The sequence below is a fragment of the Pituophis catenifer genome, unplaced genomic scaffold, assembly GCF_029215685.1.
Source record: "Pituophis catenifer annectens isolate HBS135680 unplaced genomic scaffold, rPitCat1.0.hap2 SCAF_1, whole genome shotgun sequence".
Taxonomy (NCBI): domain Eukaryota; kingdom Metazoa; phylum Chordata; class Lepidosauria; order Squamata; family Colubridae; genus Pituophis; species Pituophis catenifer.
The window spans coordinates 243,119,296-243,146,957 of record NW_027256881.1 but is presented as its reverse complement, the minus strand read 5'-3'; the positions used below and the strand labels follow the sequence as shown (position 1 = coordinate 243,146,957).

General features: G+C 39.9%; 1 protein-coding gene across 2 annotated transcripts in view; it reads left to right on the top strand.

Moving 5' to 3' along the window:
* Positions 1–25,043, top strand: part of HRAS (HRas proto-oncogene, GTPase) — a 59,992-nt gene extending 34,949 nt beyond the window's left edge. For both annotated transcript variants that reach the window (XM_070932568.1, XM_070932578.1), the window contains 4 exons: positions 9,806–9,984; positions 15,407–15,566; positions 16,688–16,812; positions 23,411–25,043. In XM_070932568.1, coding sequence (XP_070788669.1) covers positions 9,806–9,984; positions 15,407–15,566; positions 16,688–16,807 — 459 coding nt within the window. In that variant the 3' untranslated portion in view covers positions 16,808–16,812; positions 23,411–25,043. The remainder of the gene's footprint in view (positions 1–9,805; positions 9,985–15,406; positions 15,567–16,687; positions 16,813–23,410) is intronic.
* Positions 25,044–27,662: the final 2,619 nt, after the last annotated feature.

Genomic DNA, 27,662 nt, shown 5'->3' with positions numbered 1-27,662 from the left:
GAAAAAGAATTGTGTGTGAGCTTACTGCAGTAGTGATGGCAAGTGTTGATTCTCTCTTGGTAAATCAAAATCTAAATTCCATGCTTGAACTTTTTCTGGGCTTCATTGAAGCTTAGCATGGATGCAGACAGGGATCATCTATTATTTCAACAAGATTGATGCCTGTCTTTCAAAACTAATTATGCTCAAGATTTGCCTGCCCCCTCCCCTCATTTATTTAAGCCAGTACTTCAACCAGCAGAGTCATAATTGAGTCTTGACTGAAATATAGCCAGATTGTAGCAGAAGAAGTGTGTTAGAGACAGAACAGGGAACTCAAGGTAAAGACCTCAGAAATTTAGATTGCTTCTAACACAGAAATGTGTTTGTAAGTGCAACATATCTCACAATAGAACTGCATTTTGCAGGTGTACTTCTTGATCTGATTTGGGATAGGGTGGATTGGCAGGGTAGGGTTCGTGCATGTCATCTCTTGTCATGAATGGCTCACTTCTTGATAAGATGTGAGCTGGCTATGGCTGATCTCTGATGTAAACTAGAAATCCAAATTTGAGCTTATCAGGTGCCATATGAGCAGAGTTTATAGGTTCAGTGTCAATTGCTGTGATCCAAAAAAGCAGAAAGATGAGATGGGGAGTCACTTGTGCTTTAGATATTTTTTTCTCCCAATGGAGATTTTAGGGTCTAATGCAGACCTGGGCATTTGATGTCTCCCCTCCCCCCGGACACATCTGGCCTTTTAACTGTCCCTATTTGGCCCGCATGAGGTCAGCCAGAAATTCGAAATCAAATGGAAATAAGTGTATTCCATGCACACAATACAATTGCCTTGCTTTTATTTTGAGGTGACTGCTATTCTTTTTTTCCATTTGCATGTGTGCGTGCGTGCAGCCCTCTTATTTCAAGTTTCCACAACAGTCCCATGTGACCCTTGAGGAAAATTAATTGCCCAACACTGGTCTAATGAGACAATGGCAAACAAAGGACAAATGCAAAGGGGACCATGACCTTGGGGCCAGCAGAAAGTGGAACTTGGGCTCCCCCATGTCAGTACTTCATCACATACCTTCATTTTCTTTCTTTCTTTTTTCTTTTTGCTTTAAAAAGTAGGGTGTAGAGAACCAGAGAATGACTGAGGGCATAAGAGTCAAAAGAACAGTTAACTGGCCAGGTCCTCCTCTGCTGCCTTCGTTGAGTCAGCTCTGAGGCTGATGAGTTTCTTTCTTGTGCCTTCTTGGTAGAAGAAGAGGTAGTGGAGGGGGACACTTTTGTGGGTTCAAGTCAGCTGCTGAAGTGGGGAAGGTAAGCATGTAAATCTTCCCCTCTCTTTCTCCAGGCTACCTTCGGTTGCTGCAGCCTGAGGAGCAGCCTTGGTGCGTCAGGCCTCCCACTGTTTGAGAGATTTGTCTGAGAGCTTGGTGATGGTTACCTCAGATGTTCTCTTGTCTTTTTATTGACTGAATTCTTCTTTTCTCAAGTGATAGTCGGGCCCCCTTTTGCAGAGTGGGATAGTATGGCCCAGGCATCCAGATCTGCAGCAGAGCTTGTCTGTGTGTGAGGCAGGATTGTGATGGTGGTAGCTTTTCAAAATGCAGCTGCATGTGACAAATAATTCTGCGCAAGATCTGCTATATTTAGAACGTGAACAAGAGGTGGATAATATGTAACTGCAGCAGGAAAAGTAATACTAGAAAGATTATCCCCCCCCCTTTTTTTGGCAACCTTTAGCATTGTAGTTCGTCTTCATTTGAGGCCGAGGCTGTTTTGAGGGAGTTTTTTGACCAATTTTCTGTCAAATGCACAGGTTAGAGCCATCATTCTTTTATCCCTGTGCACTTAATGGGAATTCTATTTTTATTTGTTACATCTATTTCTACCCACTATTTCCTTGAGTAGAGTATACAAAGTGTTCCTTACCCCCTTCCACCTTCTCCGTGGAAACCTGACAACTTCACAACTCCCTCTTATCGGAGAATCCTCCTTCTTATTCTCTTGTAGTTAGTTTCATATGCTTAAAGAGAAACACCCAGCATGATTCTTCTGGTTTGTAAGTAGCTCACCCTTCTACCTCAAAGAGTGCCCCAAGGAAAGCCAATGGTATTATGACCTTGTAATACTTTTTGATAGCTAAACCAGATCATTACAGAAATACGGAAAAGGGGGATTTTTGAGGGGAAATAGCACACATATTGTGTTGGAACCTGCATCCTGATGGGATGATGTCACGCTGTGTGAATTCATCCCAAGAGAGCTTGATGACTTCATCCTTGTTTGTATATCAACTGGGCCTTATTGTTGTGAAACCCAGATCTCCCTCTGAGTAGGTTCTAAAAGGAACAGTAGGACATTCTTCAACTGTTTTGTTGTTTATGGAAGCCTTGAACTTTTTGATATCTTGATATCACTTTAAAAATAGGTATTTAGAGGAAAGTGTCATTGTGCTTGGGTATGGTTCTTAGCTGCAAGGTTGTGTTTCATGCCTGCTTTTTTACTTTGGGGCATCTTTCAGCATTCTCTGGTGTCTTTTTCAAATTTGCCTACAAAGAAAGAGGTGGAAAGGTTACATTTACAACATCCCACTGCGCATTCTTCTGTCTTTGATGGAGGCAGCTAGGCTCGTGAAAGGGATAGGCTGCCTGGAGAAGAACTCTCCGTCCCTCTATCTCCCTTCCCCTCTCTCTCCCTTCCTCTCTCTCTTTCTCTCTTTCTTTCTGTGTGTATGCTCACACACTTGCACATCCTGCGGGCTCTGCTTTGTGGCTTAAGTGTCTGGTTTTGTCATTTTGAACTGCAAAACAGTAGCCTGTATTGTTCTCAGGAAGATCAGTTGGGAGCAGTGTAATAAAATCTGATCAGCAAAATTAAATGAGAAAATTGGGGAGGGGGCCTGAATGGCTTTTGTTTGGGGCTTGACTCAGTTGAATCTGGCTCTCTTCTCTTCTTCTGTTCACAATTGCCAGGCTGAAGCTTCCATCTTCAAGGGCCAGTGCTGTGGGTCAGTTTTCCAGATGTGTGTGGCTCCTATTGTTTAGCAGATGAGGTCAGAAAAAAGATTTTTTTTCCTATTGCGACAAAGTGGAGGTAATAATGTAGGCTGGTGCAGATCAACTTGCCTAGTAGGTATTTTTGCTTTTAATTCAATCTCCTTATTTTCCAAGCCTGTAATAGAGGTAGAGAATACTATTATCTCAGTTTGTAGCTTTTGAGCATTTCTAAAAATTTCAATGTAGTTTCCCCCCACACCCCCCAAAAGCTGGTGCTCTTGAGAAGTGTTGGATTTTAATACACCAATTCACAGCCCACATTGCTTTTGGGAATTGTAGGTGGTAGAGTTCAAGACAGCTGGAAGGTACTCCAGCTGGAAGGAAAACCTGTCTTAATTGTTCACCTAGGACAAGGGTGTCAAACTCGCAGCATCACTTGGTCATCATGTAATGTATAACGATGGTTTTTCCTTTTGCGGAGCTGTGGTGGGCATGGCCCGCGCATGACGCATCCGGCCTGCGGGCCACCAGTTTGATACCCCTGACCTAAGACATGTGGAATTCTATAATTTTAAAGGGGCACACCTGCTACTACAAATACAGCGTAGACTATTTTGATTTCTTGAGTGTGTATTGAGCTAATGAAACAGCAATGTGCCTCTCCTGTGTAAAATTGTTCTTCCTCACACTGGATGGCAGTACTGTATTTTTTAGAGTATAAGACGCACTTTATCCCCCCCCCCCAAAGAGGCTGAAAATTTGGGTGCGTCTTATACTCCGAATGTAGCTTTTTCAAAGCTTTTTTCAGCCCTAATGAGACGCTAGCGAGCAAAGCGATCTCCCTCCGACTCTCAGCTGGGCTTTAGAAGCTTTTTTTCAGCCCTAAGTGAAGCGATCTCCCCTGCTTTGCCTGCTTTTCTCATTGCTGCTCCCTCTCAGCTGTGCTTTAGAAGCTGTTTTTTATCCCCAAGCAGGGGATAAAAAATGTGCGGGCTCAAAACCGGCAAACTAATGTGCTGAAGCTGACCAGACCAAGGACGCTAGCCAGATGAATACCTGATAGGCAGATTTTTTCCCCTTATTATCCTCCCCAAAAATTAAGCTGCCTCTTATACTTCAGTGTGTCTTATACTCCAGCAAGGTAATTACCTTCCTTTCATCTGGAATCACATAATGTTTTTTCTTTTTGTTTTAAAACAAGATTTCTCAGCAAATGTTTTCTGATTTACAAAGTGCCAAAGCAGAAAAAAAACATAGTTTATGACTAGAAACTGAACGTGAAGCTATGCTATTATTATATGATTAGTTGAAATGGATATGGGTTTTTTTAAAATAAATTTTATTAGTTAAAAAGTACAAACAAACATAAATACAACAATACAACATACAAAACAAACAAACAAACATCAATCAAGTCTTACGACTTGCTCTTAAAGTTGTCACATCAGTAGACTCTTTTCCCTTATTTATCTATCTGTATCTGTATATTTACGTATTTACATGTGAAGCATTAATGTACGTTCCATCTTTAAATTGTTACACTCCTTAATTGGTACTCAAAATTTTGTCTCAAAATTGACCTTATTCTTTAGTGTCCCTACAAATGTATTTCTAACTTTTTCTCCAACCAGTTTTACCATTTTTGCCATGCTAAGTAGTACTCTGTGTCATCTTTCTCTTGTAGCTCTTTTGTAAGTTTATCCATGAAATGGATATGGTTTAATGATTACAAGCTGTGTTTTGAACACAGGAAATAAAAAAAAAAGACTGGACAGTTTTGTAGAAAAATGTTTTTTAAAGTTCAAGCATGAGAATTTAGTAATAAACTTTCCCTTTTTTCAAATTTACAAGCTGATATAAATAAGAATGCATACAGGTAATCCTCGACATATGACCACAATTGAGCCCAAAATTTATGTTACTAAGAGAGACATTTGTTAAGTGAGTTTTGCCCCATTTTACAACCTTGCTTGCTACAGTTGTTAAAAGAATCACTGTAGATGTTAAGTTAATAACACGGTTGTTAAGTGAATCTATTGGCTTCGCTCATCAGAAGGTCACAAAAGGTGATCACACGATCCCAGGACACTGCAGCCGTCATAAATATGAGTCAGTTGCCAAGCATTTGAATTTTGATCACGTGACCCTGGGGATGCTGCAACGATTGTGTGAAAACCGGTTATAAGTCACTTTTTTCCGTGTCGTTGTAACTTTGAACGGTCACTAAATGAACTGTTATAAGTCGAGGACTATCTGTATATAACTGAGAAATGAGGCTGTCTCCTATAAATTGATGATCTGCTAATGAGGCATATCTGGGAATTATTGTATCATGCATTGGATGAATCAGTGTTTCAGATGCATGGCAAGAGACCCAAGAATTTATTTAATAACTAAAGAAAAAAAAATGGACTGTTTTCTAGTGATCTATTTTTTAATCCCTTTGTATGAGATGAAAACTTTAAAAATATTCACTGGAGTTTTTTAAAGGCTAATAGCTGCCCTTGCAGTTTTTGTTTCTAAACGATTGAAAGCTACACACATAGGCTGCTTTAATTGAAAAATCCTCTGTGACATTTATATTTGATCTATTGTTAAAATGTTCACATACTGTCATTAACTGACAATGAACCAAATGTGAGTATATCTGTAGAAGCTGGGAAGTAGCTTCACAGATACATTCAGTTGTTAATGGAAGTTCTTACCTTGACTTAATATATATTTAATTGCGAAATTCGGGGCACTCATCCCCCCACTCCATTCTTCTGTTTGCCAGTATGGGGATGTTTCCAGATATCAAACCCCAACTTTCCCCAATTATTTTTGATTGTTCTTATTTGATGTAAGCCACTCAAAGTCACTTTGGAGCCTCTAAATCTCATACATAAATAAAAAATAGTTCTAATGCCACTGTTGTCTCCACCAGACTGCTTCACAGAATTCCCCTTGGATGCAATTTGTTTTTTTTTTTTTAATATTCAATATTTCCTCTGTCTAGATTCGTCTTAGAAAAAAATATTGGCCCACACCATCTTATGTCATTATTCATCATGCTTATCTAATAAATGTCTTTGATATACAAATGATATCTCTTTTTTAGATCTGTTCTTGCCATATTATTTTTGATGCTTTCAAATATCACACCTAAGTTTTTGATGTGTAACGGAAGTACATGTGACTGAGAATTTGCTATTTGGTTTTTTTGAGGAAAATGGAACCAAATTTGCTTGGCCACTTCATATTCCTTCTACAGCAAACCACAGAGAAGCAGGCAGCACTGTAAACGAAGGTGGATACAGGGCAACCATTTTTATCATTCCTCTGCCAAGCGATAAAGAGAGGTTGCTAATACATGATTGATAGAGACATAAAATGCCTTTTCCCCATAAAAGAATCAGGTAGTAGTCATCTTAAAAACAGTATCCAACCGAGCAGCAGCTCCGTTGTTCTGTGTCCCAGATTCTCCTTTGGAATTTGTTTACCAAGGGGTACTACAAATCCATGGGAACTCTGGTTATTGTAGTTCCAGTGTGCCTAGATAAAAGATCCCAGTTTTGAATAGGCTACAGAAAAGTATATTTGAAATCTAAAGTATTTTTAGCTCTTGGATTTAAGCCATATGGATTACAAAAGTTTCCTGCTTTCTGTTTCTAAAAGGAACTTGGAGGTCAGTTCTTAACAGTTTTCTTAGAAGTCATTTATTGTCCCTGGCCCTTGGCCTGTTTGTTTTTTAACATAAGAACAGTGGCAACTTTTTGTATAATATGGTGTACAGTACTATAATACAAGTTTGACAAAATCAAACCAGAGGGATCCTTGAGTTTGCCTACATTGTGTTCCTCATCAAATTCCAAGAACCTTGACATTTTTCCTTCTGTTTTACATTAACCTTCATTTGACATGTCATCTGAAGGAAGATTAATTAATAATTCTAAATTGTGGTTAAATTACAATGAGAACGGGACATTTTATTCTCCTCCTTGGGATGATGTTGAGGAGTAGCATGCAAAGATGTCACTAGGGTTTCATTTTGTTCTTTTAAACAATCGTTTGGAATAACATCGGAACGCTTGACTTCTTCTGGAAGGTCAAGATGGTCCAATGGGGCTCTCATTTTATCTCCACCACAGCCATTCATTTGGTTGTGTAGTTGCCCTACATTGTTGCCAGATCAGAAAGACTAAGGCAACTTACATAGTGGTGAAATCCTCCTTGGATCACCACTGGTTCGCTTCCCACGCATGCGTGGTGCACGCCAAATGCGTGCTGCATGCACACAGGCTCAGCGTGCACCAAAAGTACACTATATGCACATGTGCAATGTGCACCAAATGTGCTTTGCCTGGAAAAAGAAGACTTCATAGGTAAGTAGAACAGCGAGGGGAAGGGGAACAGCAGGATTTCCTGCTTTCTAGTGAAGCTAAACCGGGCAGCACAGCTGATCGTCAGAAATACCGGTTCGGATGAATGGGTAACTATTTTTAACTACCGGTTCCAGCAAACCGGTAGCTTTTTTTTACTACTGGTTCACCTGAATTGGTAGTTTTTATCACTACCGATTTGCCCGAACTGGAGCAAACCGGTAGCATTTCACCCCTGAACTTACATTTAAAACACAGTGCAAACAGTCAAAATGCAAAAAGTATGGCAATGATATCATGCAGTGGGGGAAGCATATAAAGCTCAGTTTCAGCCAACCCTCATCAGTCATTGCTCCAATTCACAAAACACCTCGGCCCAAGGCTCATTGGAAAAACAGGTTTTCAGTGCATTTCTAAAGCAGGCCAGGGATGTACTCGTTGCTAAAGCACTGAAGTTAACTTGTGTAAGATGTATTGAACAATTAAGATATTTAAGATCTTTTTTTCAAGCAAGTTAAGTAGCAAATTCTGCAGGACAGCATTGTTGCAGGTGAAACCCAATGAAAATTCACACAAACAAAATGGAAGGTTGGATTACACTTTGCATTATTCCCACGGGGGATTCAAGTTTAGGAAATAGGCAGCGTGCATAAAGTAGACCATGCTGGCAGTCAAAGAGAGTGTCATTGTGACATTGTCTTCATCTCATTCCCAGCTCATAAATAAGCTAGGCTTAAGCTGTCCTTAATTGCACCAGTCTTGAAGGGTATTTTTTCTTTTATTCCAGCACAATCTAAAGGATTCCTCAGGGTGGATAAAATCTAAAACACACTGCATGGGAGGGAAATCAGGTAACCGAGCTTGGAAATAGAAAAGATCATCAGTAAGGATGCTTCACACCAATAGTTTTCTGTTGAGTCAAAGTGGGTGAATAGCAACATAATATAGAGAAAAGACCCAGAGGAAAAAGCATATGTTAGAGACAGGGGACACTATGATTAGGTGTTTTACATGCTTTGCTAGGAAATATGTAGTAAAAAGTAAAGTAAGGCATTGAGAAAATCCCCCTATTGAGAATTGTAATGATTAGGTATTTTTAATTTTAAAAAAAGCCAAGTGAGATTTGTGTGTAGTTAACATTTTTAACATTTTACGGTAGCAGGTTACATTTTTGTCTCTTAATTCTGGACTTTCAGTATTTAGCCTTTTACTTACAACTTCTTTTTCAGAAAGTGAATGTCACCATTTCATTTTCTTAGAACATCTGAAAAAAAACAACCCTGTAGTTAATTTTTTAAATAAATTATTAGAAATGAAAAAATCATTAAATATTAAAGATGCTGTTAAAATTTTAAAATGAAAGGTAAAGCAAGTGATATGGGTATATGTTTTATTTAGGAATAGAGAAAAGCCTTTTGAATTAGAATACTTCTAGCCCAGAAGAATAGAAATAGGTCTATGCTGATTTTTTCCCCAAGATAATTTTATCTTGGTGGACAATATTATGGCTAGGTGGGGAAGACATGGTTATATTGCTCATGAACTCCACCCAGTGTTTGCTCACGTTCATATTTACTCTCCGGCTTATATGTGCACAGGTCAAAGAAGATGACTGTGATCCTCCTTTGGCACAGCTACTTTTAAAAGGATAAGTACATACTAACTAAAGTAAAGAAAATAGGTTTGCAAAGCCTGAACAGCGTGGTGTCAAAGACATACCTTGTCTGTCAGGGGAGAATACTGGCGCTTCTAAAACACAAGCTGCTGCTTTGACACTAATCGTATGAACACTTATCCTTTCTCTGAAGTGCACCTTGAGAAATGTGGGTGGAGAGTGCAACCTCTCCATTTTCCTCAAAACAGGAAAGAAAAAAGTCTTTGAAATGTTACTGCCCTCTATCAATTATAACTGGAGGGGGACAGAATAAAAGTGGTTCCTTGGCCATCGAAAATTTGTGTACCCTTGCCTCTGGTTCTCGATGTGGTTCAGATTGCTGGCTCTAGCAAACCCAGAGTAATGTGTCCCAGGGCACGAACTATGGATTATAAGCAACTAGTTTGTTTTGATATTGTCCTCCCAAAGGGCTGTGCCAAGCCAGAATTCTCCAGCGGGAACATTTATAGGCAGACGGATGTTATACAAAGCAGGTGCAGATTGGGAGACACAGAAAAGACCTATGGGCGATGCAAATGAAAGGGGAGAATGGGCTGGGGAGAAGGTAGTTGAGATTTGGTCAAGAAGCAAAGCATGTGAAAGAAAAGAAGAGAGGCTTGCAGGAATAGAGAGCAGCAACGTCAGAACCATGGAGATGGCAATGGTGCAAAAACTTGCAAAAAGGGAAATGAATGGTGAATAGCTAAGTTTGTGAGAAGCAAAAAGAGGAGCAGTCAGGGATAACAACCATAAGCAAATATGGCTGACACCGCCCCTAATCAATCTTACTTCTCTCCTGACTGCAGGATTCGTACAGAAAGCAAGTAGTCATCGATGGGGAGACCTGCTTACTGGACATCTTGGACACCGCTGGCCAAGAGGAATACAGTGCCATGCGAGACCAGTACATGAGGACAGGAGAAGGCTTCCTCTGTGTCTTTGCTATTAACAACACCAAGTCCTTTGAAGATATTCATCAGTATAGGTGAGTAGAATAACCTTCACCTATACTGTCTGCGAAGGACAGTGTGTATCCTGTTTTATTCCAGACATCTGGAATAAGGGGATACGTGGCTAACCCTTTTTTCAGCCCATCCTAAAAAAAATAAAAAGCCTCTCCTCTTGGTCTGATCAAAGCAGAAAGTTTCCAACAGCATTTCTGCTGAGATGCCATCCAAGCAAATTGCTGGTCAATCAGGAAAAGTCCCAAGGTGGGAGCCTTCAAATGTTTGCTGTGACTAGCAGGAGACATCCTCTCTTGTTTGTTCCCTTTGTCCTTAATTAAGGGTGCTGTGCTGTACGTGTTAAGAGAAGGAAACCTGTATCGATTGCATGTGAAGGGCAGAGAGAGAGAGAGAGAGAGAGAGAGAGAGAGAGAGAGAGAGAGAGAGAGAGAGAGAGAGAGATGGATAGGTTGATTGAGGCTTTGCTAATATTTTTCCTAGCAATGTGTGCGCTTTTGCTGATGCTGTTTTTAGAAGTCATCAATCGAGTAACTGAGTGCCAGGAGCACTGACATCCTATGGCCCCCACCCATCTTCACTGTCAATAGAGATGCCCCCCCCCCAATCCCCCTCTCCCTGTGCCTGATTTTTCCTATAGGTTGTGTTTTAGGACTGGCTAAACCAGAACATCCACAAGCTTCCTTTCCTGTATGTAATTCAGCAGATACAAAATCCTGCACCTAGTAATGCATTCCATTTTAGTTAGGAATTCTACTTCTTTCTTGATTCCTCTAGACTTCTTAAAGATCTTGTACTGAAACATGTTTGTTCGTTGCTTAATGGCCATTGCATTCATGGGTACGAAAAAAGAATACTATTTCTCAGAGACATCATTAAAATGCAGAGGGATCTAACTGCGAGTTTATCAGAAAAGGATGGCTTCTCAAAGGGTCTTAAAAAAAAAGCCTTGGTAAGATGTAGGAAGAATTTAAGTTCTGCTGTTTGTCACCGTGTTTCTAAATTAATGTAAAAAAATAAATGGGTGTTCCATTGGAGGCCTACAGAGGGAGCCTGTTTTTCTTTTCCTGTATCTGTTTTCCTGTACTGCTCTCTAGTGAATTCTTTCCCCATCATACTTAGTCAGCATGGCCATTCTGAATAGTCAGTTTTCACCTATGAGCAATTAGGGTGCAATTGGGATAGCTGTCATACAGAATTCCCAAATTGCTGCATACAAAATATATTTCCTCAAGTAAGACAGGGAATGCACATTACTTTACCCTGATAATAGGATTTTAGTAGTCTTAAATAAAACAAATAGTATATGTTTTTCTGTGGCTCACTGCTAAGAAGAGAAAAAAAATCTACATACTGTACATGAGGAAGAAGCAGGGGTGAAATGCTCCCGATTCGGACTGAATCAGGTGATCCGGTAGCGATTGTGGCAGGTGGTTCAGAGAACCGGTAGCAATGGTGGCGCAAGGCTCCGCCCACCCACCCGGGTGTCGTTACTTCTTACTTTTAAAAGGTAAAAAAAGTCTCTGACGATCACAGCTGTGCCGCACGATTGTCAGAGCCTTTTTTAACCTTTTAAAAGCATTTTTTTACAACCTATTCACCCAAATAGGTTGTAAAAAATTGCTTTAAAAAAAGTAAAAAAAAAAAAGTTGGCCACACCTACCCAGTCACATACCCCCCTCCCCCACCAAGCCACGCTCACAGAACCGGTAGTAACAAATTTTACATTTCACCAGTGGGGAGAAGTATGTTACAAGTATTCCTCAAATGACGATGGTAATTGGGACTAGCATTTCTGTCACTAAATAATGTGATTGTAAAGCATGACATTGCGTGACTGCATTACTCAGTGATGGCAATCCTGACACTCCCCATTGATATTGATAACTGAATCCCAAAGATTGTTAGGGAAGGACTCACCCCGATCCCACTCCCAACTTATTTCCCCCACTTCGCCCCCAGCCTTGGTAATGTAAGGACTCTTCTTCAACTCCCCCTCCCATCTATTCTCCCCCCCCCCATCTCTGCCCTTTTGGCTGCCCTGTTCTCCAGCACCTCTGCTGTCCTTCCCACCCTACGCTCTGTTGTCCCTACCATCCCCAGGTGACTTTTGCTGCCATCCTGCTGCTGCTGCTGAAATGCTCCTGACCTGGACTTATGTGTGGCTGTGCCAGACCGTCTCCCTGAGGCTGCTTGTGCCATTATCCAAGTTGCGCAATCCATTTTTGTGAGCGCAGGGCCAGTGAGTGCATGGTGGCAGGGCCAGCAGAGCACAGGCAGGTTGGGGGAGGTGCTTGGGGCTGTAGCAGCACTGGGGCTGAAGTAGAGCTCCGGAGGGGAGGCGTATGTGGCAAATGACTGAGACTGATGAAGGCCTGGAGCCTCTGTTTCAACCCCAGTGCTGCTGCCATTGAAGATTGCTGCTTGCAGGGCAGCCGGAAGCAGGCGGATGGGGGCGTTGAAGTGCCCCTGTGGTAGGTGGGCTGACAAGTGTCCAAATTTTGATCATATGACCAGAGGGGCACTACAACAGCCATAACTTCAGAGACTTGGCCTAAGTACCGTTTGTTCAGGGCCATCCTTAGGTAGGCACGATCACTGAATGAATGGTGGTAACTGGAGAATTACCTATAGTCATAGCTTTCCTTGAAGAAAAACTGCTCAAATCACCTAGAAAATCTACAAGCTTAATGGAAATTAATTGGCTCTGATAAGCCTGAGTGCTTATCGCTTGGGTCCTTGCTTCACTTATTGTGAAGCAAGGAGCTCAGTGGTGGCTCGTTTGAGTAAAAGAGGCCAGGCTTGTTCCTTGGGGAACAAGGGAACTTTTCCCTGCACCTGTAAGGCAGCCAGGTTGGTTGGCGATCTGGATTCCAGGCTGGCTGAAGCTGTAATTGAGTTCCGACAAAGGATTTGTGCTCTATTCCTTGTTCAGGGAGGCCTGATCACTGTTCAATTCAAATGTTGTTGTAAGAGGATGTCATCTGTAAAGAAGGTATGATTGTGGGTATGATGAGAGAGAAGAGACCAGGAAAAAAATCAGAATAGCAAAGATACATGGCGTGTCTGTCCAGATTATGGTGCAGGAGGAAAAGGGCCATGACTCAGGGCTGCTTCTGTGTGATGAGGTTAGACAGCTGGACACCTTCCCCCCCCCCCGCCCCCCATTACAATAAAAGCATCTTGGGAGCAGCATGTGTAGAACTGAAAAAAAGATGGCTAACGAGATCATGATTCAGGGAAGAAAGAAAGGAGGATCTCCCTCCTATGGTGGAATACTTTTGAACTATGTGATAGCAGAGGGGAAAAAATTAAATCTTCCACACTCAGAGCTTCTGGATCAGCAAATTCGGCTAGAAATGTCAAGGTTGAATTACGATAACCGCAGCCCTTAACTGACATGTTTTCAGAAGTTGCAATTGCTGAACTTGCTATGTCAGGGAAATCACAATGTTAAGAATCTATCAATTTCCACAAAGAGATTAGCCATTACCAGGAAATTATCAGTAACCACCAGTTGATTACATCAACCCAGTTTCTGCTATTTTGTGACCTGCACTGCTGCTTGTGATGGATAGAAGGTTTGGTCGTTATCAGTTGTTGTGGGAAATGTTAATTACGAGTACAAAATCGGAGCATTTCAAATGCACATGAACAACAAGAAGGGGAATTTATCATGCTTAGTGGATGTGGTGTAAAGCTAGAAAATTTTGGATTCAAATATATAGACTGATTCAGGGGATTTTAAAGTTTGATATACAATTAAGGCCAGAGGTCAGTCTTTTGAATAAACTGATGAATAAACAGTTGAGAAAAAAATCATGGAATTTTCTTTTTGTATGTGATACCTGCAGCAAGATTGTTTTATGCACAAAGATGGAAAGATTCAGTATTACCCACAGTGGAGGAATGGCCAATTAAAGTGGTGAAACTTGCTGAAATGGCTTAAATAGATTTCTTTTATTAGGGAAATGACAGTTACTGTTTATTGCTGACTGGAAATCCCTTGTGCACTTTTTATGGAAAACATTAAAAAGTGAGGTTGTGATTTATGGATTTGATAATTAGACAGAAGACAGACATGTAATTTTAAAGAAAGAGGTAAATTTATAATTGTACTTGTAACTGCAGTAAAGAAGATTAGAAACCACTTTTGGAAATCTTTTTTCTTTCTTTTCTCTCTTTTCTTTTTTCTTCTTTTCTTGCATTTTAGCTTTCTCTTTGATTTCTTTCTTTTTTCTTTTTTTTCTTCCTTCCTGACCTTAGTTTGTATTAGTTTTTCTTCTTTTTAAAACTTTTGATAACATTATTAAAATAAAGAGTAGAAAATCAGAGAACTTCTCTGTCCCATGTGGCTGTTCCTTTTGAGGTTGGTGATAGTTTAGGACTTTTTGCTACATTGTCAAGCAGGTATCTTTATTCTGCCTTCTCTGCCACATATTTGCAGATTACACATGATTTTGCATACAGTGTGATGGCAAGCCTAGTTAGTATGAGAGATTCTGTATAAGACTCTGAGGCTTTTGGTGTTTCAAACACAATACCTTTTTGTAGGGTTACAAATACATCAGGGTATATATTTTCATAGTTTGAATCTGTTCATGCAGTTGCACAATCTGAAATTCATTCTGCCTCATGTAATTGTGAAAGATAGCAGTGCTTAAGGTACCATAGGAATCTGGGCTATTGTTTTTCTGTAGCAAATTAACAAAATTATATCTCTGAGATGTCTTAAGGTTTGCAAGGAATTTTTAAAGTCTCCTGCAAAAGTAAAACAAAATTCCTGGGGATACAAATGAGAATTTTAGGATACTCCCGTTTTTATTTGTCCTGAAAGCTTACCTTTCTGTTCCCTTTGCAATGATCTTCTGGGAGCTTTATGTTCCTGATGTGCAAGAACTCTGAAGGACAGCTGGTGGCCTTGATGCCTATAAAATCTGCCTTTCCAATTCTTCCTGTTACAGGATTTGCCCCAACACCTCCCTATCTGCATAAATGAATACTCTGCTTAATTAGATTGTATCAGCTGTATTTTCTTTAAGATGCCAGCTTCTTCCAGGAACAGGAAAACCGGTCTTTTAACAATGAACAAATCTTAAATGTGAACACTCTGACCTCAGTAATTCCCTACCTGGTTTACTTGAATTGGAGAATTTGGTTTTACTGGAGGAATGAAGCAGGGATTGAGACTAATCCCATGTACTTAGGTTCTGAGGCAAACAGTGTCCAGAGGAGGAATGTGGTGTATTTTGGCCTAAAAGCTGTACTGACAAACGCATCAATGATTGCACGCAAGGCAATGAGGGGATGATAATGCCTCAACTCGACCTCTCTGTAGGTTAGGTTTATCATACTCTTATGCCATTAAGCTCTTAAAAATCATGGCCCATGTATAGAAATGTTGGCTTTCGTTAATTAGTCCCAGTTTTGTTTTCTGTGTTTCAGAGAGCAGATCAAGAGAGTGAAGGACTCCGATGATGTGCCCATGGTGTTGGTGGGGAATAAATGTGACCTTCCTGCCCGGACTGTGGAAACACGGCAAGCCCAGGAGCTGGCTCGGAGCTATGGGATTCCATACATAGAGACGTCAGCCAAAACTAGACAGGTATACTGAGGTTGGAGTGGAGGGGGGAGGAAAGTGCAAACAATGCAGACTCACTTTTTCTACCTTCACTCTAGAAAAGAATCTACTCCATACTTGCAAGATGTAATCTTCAGGGTGTTTCTGTGGTGAAAACCAAGCTATCTTCCAGAAGTTCCAAAAGTTGAACTTTTCATTGTTGTCCTTGTAAGTCAAGGGAAACTTTTTGGCTCCTCTGCATTGCTTCTGCAACCAGCTGAAGTTTTGTTGTATTGAATTGTTGGCCCTGGATTTGAATTGTGCAGTAATAAAAAGCAAAGAAACTTACCAAAGCTTGGTTTAAATTCCACCTTTGCTGACTATCTCTTCTGAAAAATGTCCAACCCATGCCCCTTCAAGGAAATTACATACCTTTCTGAATTGTGTAAACAGATGGCTGTTCAGCTTACTTTCTTTGGTTATATAAGCCTATTGTGGTTGCCTGACTTAACTGGGCTGGAGCTGGCCCTTAGCTCCATTTAGCCAATAATGTGTATTTACTGTTGGGTTACTAGGGTTCCAGCTGGTAATTATTGAGCAGGTTGTGTAGTTTCTGCTAATGGTTCCTGAGCACTAGGCAACAAAAGTGAAAATTTCAGCAAGTTTGGACTAAGAGTGGCTTTGTTCCATTAAGGTGATGCTGGGACATGACTGGCAGGTAACCAGGTTTAGCAGTTGTCAGTAGCAGTAACAAAGGCAATTGTTCAGCCAACAGTGATGGGGGTATTCTATACTCTGCCATTTGTCCAAACTGTTCTGCCCAAGTGCATGTATTTGTGCCAATTGAAACAATCAACTCTGAGTCTATGGTTTGGATTCAAAATAGGGACACTTGGTAAACAGTCACACCGTTGTCACATCTATCAATTCTGCCAGTTATTTCTATAACGTCTACCAGCTCACAATTACATGGTTTTGTTTTTTGTATTTTGAGGAGAAGGAGGACAGCTACGTCTTTGAACCAGATCCTAGATTAGCTCTAGTAATGCATTCAGAACTCAGCAGCAGTAGAAAACATATGTTTAACTATTCTTGGAAATGTCCTTTCCGTTTGCTTATACACGCAAATTACATGATGTTCAAAACACTTCATTGACTTGTTGCAGGGAGTCGAAGATGCCTTCTATACTTTAGTGCGAGAGATCCGGCAGCACAAACTACGTAAATTGAATCCCCCAGATGAAAGTGGTCCAGGCTGCATGAACTGCAAGTGTGTAATATCATGACCAAGGTGAGTCACTGAGAGAAAAGGAGCAGTTTTGTTAGAGAAAAAGGCTGCTCAGATTATATACCGAAAAACTGTTTCCCTTGGACCCATGCATGGTCCCAACCCCTGCCTTTCTCAGTGTTATGAGTCTGATCCCCTTCAAGAAGACAGAATGTGTCTTGTCACTGGTTGCAAAACTGGCCACTTCCTCAAAAGGAAGTCTATTTTTACTACACTTCTTGAGGGGGAAATGTTTTGAATTAGAACACTGTCACGAATGAGGAGACATTGTCCATTTTTTTCTTTATCCATGGGACTGATTTGAAACAAAGTGCCTGCATCTGTATTTGCTTCTCTTCTAACCTGGATACCCTACTTTATTTGCCTCTGTTTTTCTTATCTCCTCCTGCTTTCCAGGTTTGACCACGTATGATTTCTGTTGCTTTTCTTAGGCGAGGTTTGCACTGCTGCCCTCCCATATCTTAGTCCTGTCTTCCTCTGTGGATAGGTGTCATATATATCTTCTATAGCTAGGGCTCAGGCTACAGTTCCCATCATCCTAACTAGCATTGATGATTCTGAAGGGGAATGATGATGGTTGTAGTTCCAGGTTTTGAATGGACGCCTTAGATAATACATTGTGCTTCTTGTTTGGATGCTGCATGAAGTCACCTTTAAAGAGCCAAAGTTTGTCCTGGATTTAATAATAACAGAACAAAATGTATATGTTGGTGGTCAGAATCTATTTGAGAGATTTTATAGGGAGGAATTAATGCCTAACAGCACTCAAAATCCAGATATTTAAAATTCAAGCTCTGAGACCTGTGGTTGAAATACAAATAGATAACATATTGGAATGATTCCACCCCGCTCCAGTGTATTTGTTATTTAGGAGAAAACTAAGAGAAGAAAATGGCATTTGGAGATACATTGTACATAGTTTATAGAATTAGAAGAAAAACTCTTCATTGCCAGAGTACTCTTTTTTTATTCAGGAGTCAGGTGCCAATACACACACGTGCACACACACACACACACAAATTGTGATGGCTCAGTGGTTAAAGGTGCCCAGCTTGTCATCTGGCAGTCAAGATTCAAGATTCAAGAGCCACGTTTCTGTTCCTGGGGATCCTGTTACTTGCCCCAGCCAGCTCCTACCCACCTAGTAGTTCGAAAACATGCGAATGTGAGTAGATAAATAAATACTATTTCGGTGGGAAGGTAACAGCATTTTGTATGATTTTGGTGTATAGCCATGCTGGCCACATGATTGTGGAAATGTTGTTGGAGAACATTAGAGCCTATAGAGCCTATAGAGCCATAGATACATCCTCCTAAATTTCTGAACATGACTATTAAGATTATTCTGTATAGCCTTGAATCTCAGTGGAGAGAGGATAGCAGATGAGCATGAATCAGAGCAATTTCTTCCTTCTATGGTTATATTATTTTATGTGTTCCTTTATAAAAAGAACACTTCCTTCAAAAAAAAAAAATACAATTGAGAAGTGAATGGATGTAAAGTTTCATCAGTTGAGATTCCCCAGAAGGCCTAGTTTCTTAAATGTACCTAGGGCAGCTGCTATTGTTAAAGTGTGTGTGTGTGTGTGTGTGTTTGTATGTGTCCAGATGTGCAAATAATCCAGATGTCTCAGTATTTCCTGTAGGCTGTGATGTGAGATGGGGTGGGTGGGGGTAACTTCCTGTGCTCTCACTGCTGAAACTGCAGATTAATCCCAAATGCTTTTTAAAATGCTTGGCCTAAGAGAGAGGCTACTGCCAAAGGCTGAGGGGAGGAGAAAAGCCAGTGTCGGCCAAGTGTGTCTTCATTCCTACATCCTTTGCAAATACTCACACTGTGTCCTGAAGGCAGAGCCCTGGCCTGCCTGAAATCTTTCTTTTCTCTGAGGGGAACATAACTTGGCAATATTTATCTAGGTGTGGTTTGCGCTCCCTTAAGGAGAGGGACGGGAGTTGGTTTTCCCTTAACTAGTTATAATATAAGTGGGATCTGATTTTATGTCAAACAGGATCTTTCTAAGAAGACCCTCTCTCTCTCTCTCTAAGGCTTGGAGAATTATACCAAGGTGGAGATAAGGCAAAAAGCACGGCACATAGTAAACACAAAGGAGGTTATGGAGTTCTTCATTTTCCTCTCTGTTCACACTGCCTTTGTATCCGCTCTTACTTTCTCATTGTTTTATACGTGTATATGTATTTTATTTATATAACACATTTAGAAACGTGCCTACATTGTTTTTATAAATAACTTAGGGAGGCAAATATACCTTCCTCCTCCTGTTTTTTACCACAATAACATCCCTGTGAGATGAATTGGGCTGAGAGAGCATGTCTGGCCCAAAGTCACCCAGCTGGCTTTTATGGCGATAGGACTAGAGTTCACAGTCTCCTGGTTTTTAGCCTGGTGTCTGAACCTCTATACCAAACTGGGTCTCGTGTTCTTTAGGGTGAAACCACTTGAAGGAGACATTATCATTTTAACGGTCTTTGCCTTAGTGTTTGAGCCATTTTTGTTCACATGAGCTTGTGAAGAGTTGGGCACAGGGCACATTCAGGCACCCGATACCCACGTGTGCTGTGAGAAGAGTATGCTTTGAGCTTAGCAGCAGCACAGGTGACTCAGGCCTAAGAGGAGTGCCTTATTATGTTAGTTTGCCTTGAGGAAGTACAGTACTCACCTATAGGTATGCATATTTTACATTTCTCTGGGACTGACTCAACTGTATGCTGTACTTGAGCTCTTCTCCCATTTCATAGCTCCGAAAAGTATGCCATTGCAACAATATAAAGGATTAAATTGGGTTTACTTCACTTCTGTCATGTTCTGATCTTACACTAAATAATAACAACAACAACAAAAAGTTAAACTAGGCATGTACATACTAGTCTCTGTACTACTGAACCCAAATCAAATACATTTATTTTATTTATATCCTGCCTTTATTATTTTTATAAACAACTCAAGGTGGCATATGTAATGTTCCTTTCTCCTATTTTTTCCTGACAACAACAACCTTGTTAGGTAGATTGGGCTGAGATGGGTGAGTGACCCAAAGACACCCAACCAGCTTTCATGCCTATCTAAGGCAGGACTAGAACTCATGGTCTCCTGGTTACTAGCCTGGTACCTTAATCACTGTACCAATTTGGTTGATGATCGTATTCACTGTTATTGTATCAAATCACCAATGGGTGGGAGAGAAACAGCTATTCTTATTTTCGAATTTATGGTGGATGAAAGTAAGCGTGTACCTATGACATTTCACAGAGCAGGGCTGGCATGTAAATAGAAGTTTGAGAGCCTTTGTGCTCTGCATAATTAATAAATAGTGAGACCAGCAGGTCTGCCCATGTGAAAGAGTTCTTATATCTAAAACAGAAGAAGATAATAGAGATTGGGCTGCATCTACAATATTGTACTATAAGCAAATGAGCATATACTACAAATCCAATGAATTCATTTCCCTAACCTGGGGAACTCAAGAATATGAAGGCTTGGACTTCTGGCTAATGTTGCAGCGAGATTGGACACGAGGAGCAGGACTCCCTGCTTCTGGGTCAAGTTCTCCCTGTTGGTGGGCTCCGAAAAGAGCCAAAGCGGGGCAGCGAAGCAAAGAGGGGCGTTCTGTGAGACCGCAGAGAGTTGCAACTCTTCTGCTGGACCTGGGGTTTCTTTCCCTCTCAGCCACGATGAGGAGAAGAGGCGGCCTAAAGATGGCTGCCACGAAGCTGGGGCAGCTGAGGAACACCTAAGACTGGTGCTGGAGCAGAGTTAGTGAACAGTGTCTGGAACTGGGTGAGAGGATTCTTTTCTATTTAAAATCTAACCCCAAAAGGAAAAAATCCAGGAAAAGAGAGGGTCACAACTATTTGTTAAAGCAGCGACTAAGCACTTTGAGAAAAACTTCAGAATTGAAAGAAAAGAATCAAAGAGAGAAAAGCAAAAAAAAAAAAACTTTTAAAAATATAGAAAATTGGACTTTTAAATTGAGCAGGCGTTGTTTTGGGAAGGCATTTTAAAAATACTGGAACTATTTACCTAAAAAACTAACTTTGTTTCTATATTTTGACTGATTATTTGACTAAAACTGGTTAACATTGAAATCTAAACTGAGAGTGCCATCTGTTGATGAAAGGAAAGTATAACATATTCTTAAATCCTTGAAAATTTTGACAAGGATATGTTTTATGCACCTACGACGTCACTACTGGAGATTTAAATATGAGAATAAGGAAGATATATTCATTAAAGAGACCCCTGAATGCCATAATATAAGATTGAACACATAAAGGGGATTTAAGGAGGTTCTGGAAAGCTTCTGTGACTATTTAAAGGAACAGATTGATTAACTATGGAATACAAAAAAATTGTGAACATTGAATTTTTGGGGGGAGTAACTTTAAGCTTGAATATAAGGTTTTTGAATCACTAGACAAGAGCGGGACTTATTAAAATAAAATGAGATGCTCCATCAAGAAAGAATGAGTGGAACTTGGGAAGAAATGGCATCGATGTTTCAAAGCATCAAGGACATTCTGATAAGAAACCACAAGGAGATTAAGAAATTAATGCATGGCATAGACAAAAAACTGGGAAATATTATACAAAGGACAATGAGTGACCAAGATACCCAGGAAAAGGAGGAGCCAATTGAAAGAGCAGATGAAAAAGCAGAACAGATTAACCAGCAAACAAAACAAAATGACAAGGAGACAATAACAAAAACAACAATGACTGATGAAATAAACCAAGGGGAAAACATTTTAAGAGATTTATAAAGGGAACTGGAGATGCAGGAAGACATTTTTGAAAGGGAGATAGGGGCATGGGTAGTAGATATTTTGAAAGCTAGGCAATGGAAAAGGGCAGAAATGGGAGAAATGTTTAAAATGAATAGTCGGGACGTAGATGCAGATAAGGATAAGATCCAAGAGAGGAATATGGGAGGCAAGTTAAAAAACAAACAAAGCTTTAAAGCAGTCAAGAGATGACGGATAGAAAGGATTTGTTTTTAAATATAATGGTGGTTTGATTAAAAGTTAGAATGGGGATAGAAATAAGAGAGAGGGGGAATATTAGTATACACATTTTTATACAATAAGACAAAAGTAATAAGAGGGAAGATTAGAAAGTGAATGATAGTATTATGTATGCTTAAACAATATTGTGATTGGCATTGGAATAACGTATTGAAACATTGAATAACGAAATAAGGAAAGTATAATTTAATACAAAGATGTGTATTAACACAAAAACTACATAAGCTTGAGGAATGTAACAAATATGATTAATATCACTGTTTTTATTTGTACTAAAATGTATGATACCCAGGTGCCACACTGTTCACACATTGATACGGATATATTGTAAAATAAAATTAAAAAAACTTGAAACTAAAAAAAAAAAGAATATGAAGGCTTATAATTCCCACTCTCTCCGTTATCGCCATGTTTTGTAAATCAAAACATTGATGTAATCACAGCATCATCTTGAGGTTAGTAAATAGTACTACAGTCACTTTTTACTTAAACAATGAACTACATTGGTAAGTAAATTTCCACTGTGTCAGCAAAGGACAGTTTTCTTTTTTTTCCGGCTCAGCAGTGATCAAGGAAGTGGTATCTTAATGAGATCCATTGTTTGCATATGGTTAAGCTATCACAATTAATGACTGTTAATTGGTGTAACAGTTTGGAACCAGGTGCAGGGGACAGAATGTATCTGAGCTCGGTGTGGGAGGGATTGCCACTCTCAAATTGGCCTTTTTAGTCACACCAGATGCTGTTTTAGGACCTCTTTCCAGAGCACGATACCATAGTCTCTTGAGACTGAAGGATGCCAATGAATGAGTTTGGAACACTCAGAGGCAATTGTAGTCCTCACCCCACATTGGAGACCCTTTACCCATTCACCAGTAAGTGAGTGAAAAGGTAGACTTGACAGCCTGAAGAAGGCTTGAATGAAAACCAAATGTAGGACTTTCATAGTTACTAGATAAGTTCAGCGGATGCAAAATATAGTTGGCACTGTAAGTTGCCACTGGCTCTCATTTTGCAACTCCATAAATGTACTGCTCTGTGAAATGCTACTGTAGGAGAGCATAATGCTTCTATTCTAAGCATTTACCACTTGCTGCTGAGCTACTGCTTCTGCATACCATGTTAAGTGCAACACTGCCTGGGGGTCTGTTATCCGCAATCAAACTATTGAGGTCAGTTCTTGAACAAGAGCAGCAAACAAATCAGAACTGCCATCCTGTGAAGCAAACAACACACTGGTGTATAGATTTATCCCCCACTCCCACTCCCAGTTAACAAAATTCTGAAGTCCAAGCTTTTTCCCTTTTAGGAATGTGTGACCGGGATTAACCATGAAATAATTTCAGGACCATATTAAATAAATATATACACATACCATCCTTGGCATTTTAAATTGATCCCTCTGATTACTTTTTCCCCCTGTATTAATAGTTTTATTAGTTCGTGTACTGTATTGATCTGTTTTAATTTTTGTACTCTGATGTTGTTGAATTGTATAAATATGTAACTTTTTGTAAAGGCCTTTCAGCTTATTTTACTCATTGCTTTTTTCTGTTTGCAGTGGACCAGACTGTGATTTGGAAGGCTTTCTACTATGTGTAGCACGGAGATGGAGGCGATGTGAAAATAGAATCAAATGGATTCGGGGAAAGGAGAGATGGGGTGGTATCTGCAGCCCCCCCCCCAAGTGCTCCACATGGACAATTTTAAAAATTCACCAAGGCCTGCAAGGAACTCTTTTATTGTTTAACCCCCCCCCCTTTTTTTTTTTTGCCTCCCCCCCTCTTCCTGGCAGTGTGTACAAAGCCACATAAGGAATTGCAGTAAGTTATTATTTGGTGGTCTTGACACTGGTTTTGCCATCTCTGTCATTGTTCCAAGGGATTGATTGACAGTGTCTGAAAGGAAGCTCATGCAGGGAAAGACCCATCTTGTTTCTTCAATCAGCTTGAGCTCAGCTCACCAAGGCCAAAGCCTGGATGCATCTGCAGGTGGACTGGTTTCCCACTTTGGTGCTGCAAGGCATGTAAGGCAGGGAGCAAACTCTAATTCACAGCTTGAAGGGCTCCATCTGAAAGGCGGCTAGCTGTTGTCAGCAGAAGATCAAGGCTCTTTGGAAGGTACTGCCAAGAAGATTCACGTGCCTGTCATTCCACTTGGGGGGGGGGGAAGTGTAGTGGGAAAATATGCTCTTGTTTTCAAGAAGTGGGTAGGAAAGGCATAAAAATAATTATATCTATAACTAGTTCCACATGTCTCTGCCCATTGATTTATCTCTGTGTAAACAGAGAAGGTAATAATGCCTCTCTTATTTTGGGCTAATATTGTCTCCCCTGTGCTAGAACAACTGAGTCGTTCTTGCAGAGAGTAGATGGTCAGTCTGGTGGACATTCTCTTCAGGCCTGGACAGTACCCTCAGGAGTATTTGAGAAGGGGTGGAGGGAAAGAAGGGTGCCAGTTTTTAGATGTATACCTTTTTTCTTCTTCCTTTTTATGGTGTTGGGAGAACCTGTAAATGTATAGATTGACTCTACCTGAACCTGCTGATGGAGATTGGAGGATCTTGGATTTTCCAACTCTGAATTCAGTGAGCCCAACCTTTGCTCATTCCCTGCTGCATCAAAAGGAAACAGTCCCTCCGTTTAGGAGACCCGGGAAACTTTTTGTATTTTATTTTCCACAACCTTTGTGTCTTACAGGCTGATTGGGAAGAATTATCCAGTGGGCAAGAAAGGTTGACTTGTATGTAGGCTTTCCTGTTTGTTGTTGGCATGGTCTCTCTCTCCCCACCCCACCTCACCAGCCTCCCCAGATTTTTATGCTTGTTGCCTGTGTCAAGGCTGTCTTCCCTGGTGTGCTTATTGCAAAATTTGTGTACTACTTGGAGGTGGAGCTGGTCTTTGGAGACATGGGAGCCTGTTTCCGTGTTCCTGCTCCATTCTCCACTCTCCCTTGTAGCTGCTGTGCCTACGTAATTGCATGCACAGCTCCGAATCCTGCTGTCAGGGAGCAGTTCCTCTGTATGTCTGTGACTGTACTTGCTGTAATTCAAAGCTCTTCTGGTAAGATATCACAACCAGATCCCTCATCACTGGCTGAATTAAAGAAAACCAGCCTAATAATTAGATAACAAGCATGATTTTTTAAAACTGTTGGGAGTATTAAAGAGAACCCAAACCTAGCCTTAAATGTCATTAAAAGCGATTTTGTTCTCAAAAGTGTTGGTGTGTATACTGTACCTTTTGGGGTTTATATTCCTTTTATTCAAACTCCCTGTACTATATCTCAGGATGAAAATAGTTATCGATATTTAAACCCCAAGAAACAGTTTCGTTGACCACACATTTTTGCCACTGGAACATATATCTTAAAAAGTAAAAATTGGTTCATTTCTGTTAATTGCTAAAAATACCTGTTTCATTTCTGGATGACTTTACTATTTGATCAGTCTTTCTCAACACTCTGGATCCAGGCTGCCTTAATAGCAGAATGGCTCATTGTAGATGTTGACCAGATATTGGGAGAGACCTCTGCGTTTATTATAATGTCGGTATCAAGATGAAACATTGAAAATGGCACCACAGCATCAGATCTACAGGCAGCTTATTCAAAAAGCTTATCTCTTGGGGTTGTTTTCACTGTTCCGAGAACTGAGTTCCCATAATGGGATTGCAATTGAGTTTGATCCATTGATTTCCATCTATATAATTCAAAAGAACAATTAACTGACTTGAGATGCTTCCTAATTTGTTATAGTACCTTAGCAGGGCAAGGTGAATTCTAACAGAAATTGATAACTGCACTTCTACCCAAAGGTAGCTGCCCAGGAATGTCCTAAGGGAGTAACTATAAAGCAGCAGGATTTCTTCCTTCGCTGTTCCCCTTTGTTAAAATAGCTCATCTTTTCATGGGTTATGAGCTATCCGGAGAATTTGGCCAAAGTAGAAAGGCTGCCACTTCACAAATTCTACTCTTGGCTTCGGTTTCATTGCTGCTTGTAATGGCTAACAAACTTTAAGCATCTGTTTACATGAAAAAAGGAATGTTCCTGAATTAAGGCATTGAGATCTAATTAATAAACCAGATCAAGTCCAACATGTTGTTGCTGTTAAACAGTCTCCTGTTAACTATGCATAATTAATTATCTGCCATAATGCAACCTCAAAAGGGATTTTTCAGCACACAACTTTTCTCAGAACTATAATTATTGGTGTCTCCACTATTGCTCATTCCTGGTTTATCCACTGTACATTTGGGCAGATAGTAACATGAAAAAACAAGCTCAGTTCAAAACTAAAGTAGGGTTTGGATCTTCCCCTTGTGTATTTTAAAACCACAGTATTTTTTTAATGCTTAATTAAGGCATAGCCATTTAGCATAGAATTAACAGCCTCAAAAGTCTATACCATTAAAATTCAGCAGGCAAGGAAATTCTGTCTTGAGAAATTGGAATGCTGTTAGTTCATTTATTTCTGCCACTGCTGTGCCCGTGTAATTGAAGAACTTGGTTATTTTTTAATACTGCATTTTTTTAAAAAAAAAATGGCATTAAGGGTGAGGCAGTTAATGAGAAATAGAATTAAGTAGTGGCTTTAACTAGTATAGCTGATTTTAAACTGTAGCACTTGGAGGGTCATGGTACCTATTCCTTAGGAGAAAAATACTGTAGTTCTAATAGGCTATTATGTTATGCTATGTTTTATACATCATATTCTTTACATCTAGGTCCTAGGATAATCAAACTTAATTTTGTTTTGGAAGGCCCAATGCTTTCCCACCAAAATATCCATTAAATCTGTCCACCACTTTTCCCCTGCATAAAAGGCTACATCAGGCTACTTCCCTCTCTTATTTTTCAAGCAACCTGCCCTCCTACCTCTGGTCTTCTTGCTGCGTACTTGGCCATCTGCAACACCACCCCCCAACCATATTTTTCAATCTGTTAGTTCATGAAGATACTGGAGCTGGATACTTTTAAAAACACAATGATAACTTTTATAAACAAACTGCATTGTTACACAACAATTATCCATATTTGGGGATCTCTGCTATGTTTCTGAAAAGGTAAATCAGTTGAATTGTACATATAGTCCCAAAAACCTAAGTCTTTCACCTGCATAAAACATGTGCACACAAAAAAATTGGGGGGGGGAGCAGCACATGTGGGTATTGTAAAAGCATGTTAGTGAGAAAAATGGGAGTGTCTGGAGTTAAATACATTTGCCTGTATTATAAACACACACTATCCAGGCTTATCTGCAATATTTTAACTTCTAAAAATGGAAGGGGTGGGTTGATAAGTTAAAAAAATAGGCACGCCACATTTTGGCTACCAAAGTTTGGCAATTAAATGCAGAAAATACATAAAGTGACTCAAAAGAAAAACATGAATCTTATCTTTCAAAAATATATGAAATTTGAGATATTTACAGCTGAATGAAGCAGCAAGTATTTAACTGGGAAATTGACTTTATCAAGGTTTTTCTCCCTAACATAGGCTCATGTTACTTTTCTACATTTTAACTTCTACTCTCTGTAGTTTCAGGAAGTAGCTTGTTCTTTTTAAATATGTTTTTGCTAAACTTGCCCTCATTTTTATCTTCTGTAAGTTAAGGCCATGTATCGATATAGTTGTGATTTTACACAGCAAGTTCAGTGGATATAAAAAGTCTACCCATTGTTATTAAAATGCCATGTTTTGAGATGTAAAAAAAAATCAGACCAAGATAAATCACATTTCCCCCACTTTTAATATAACATAATGTACAATTAAATTGAACAACAAATATTTTAGGGGGAAAAATAATAAAAAG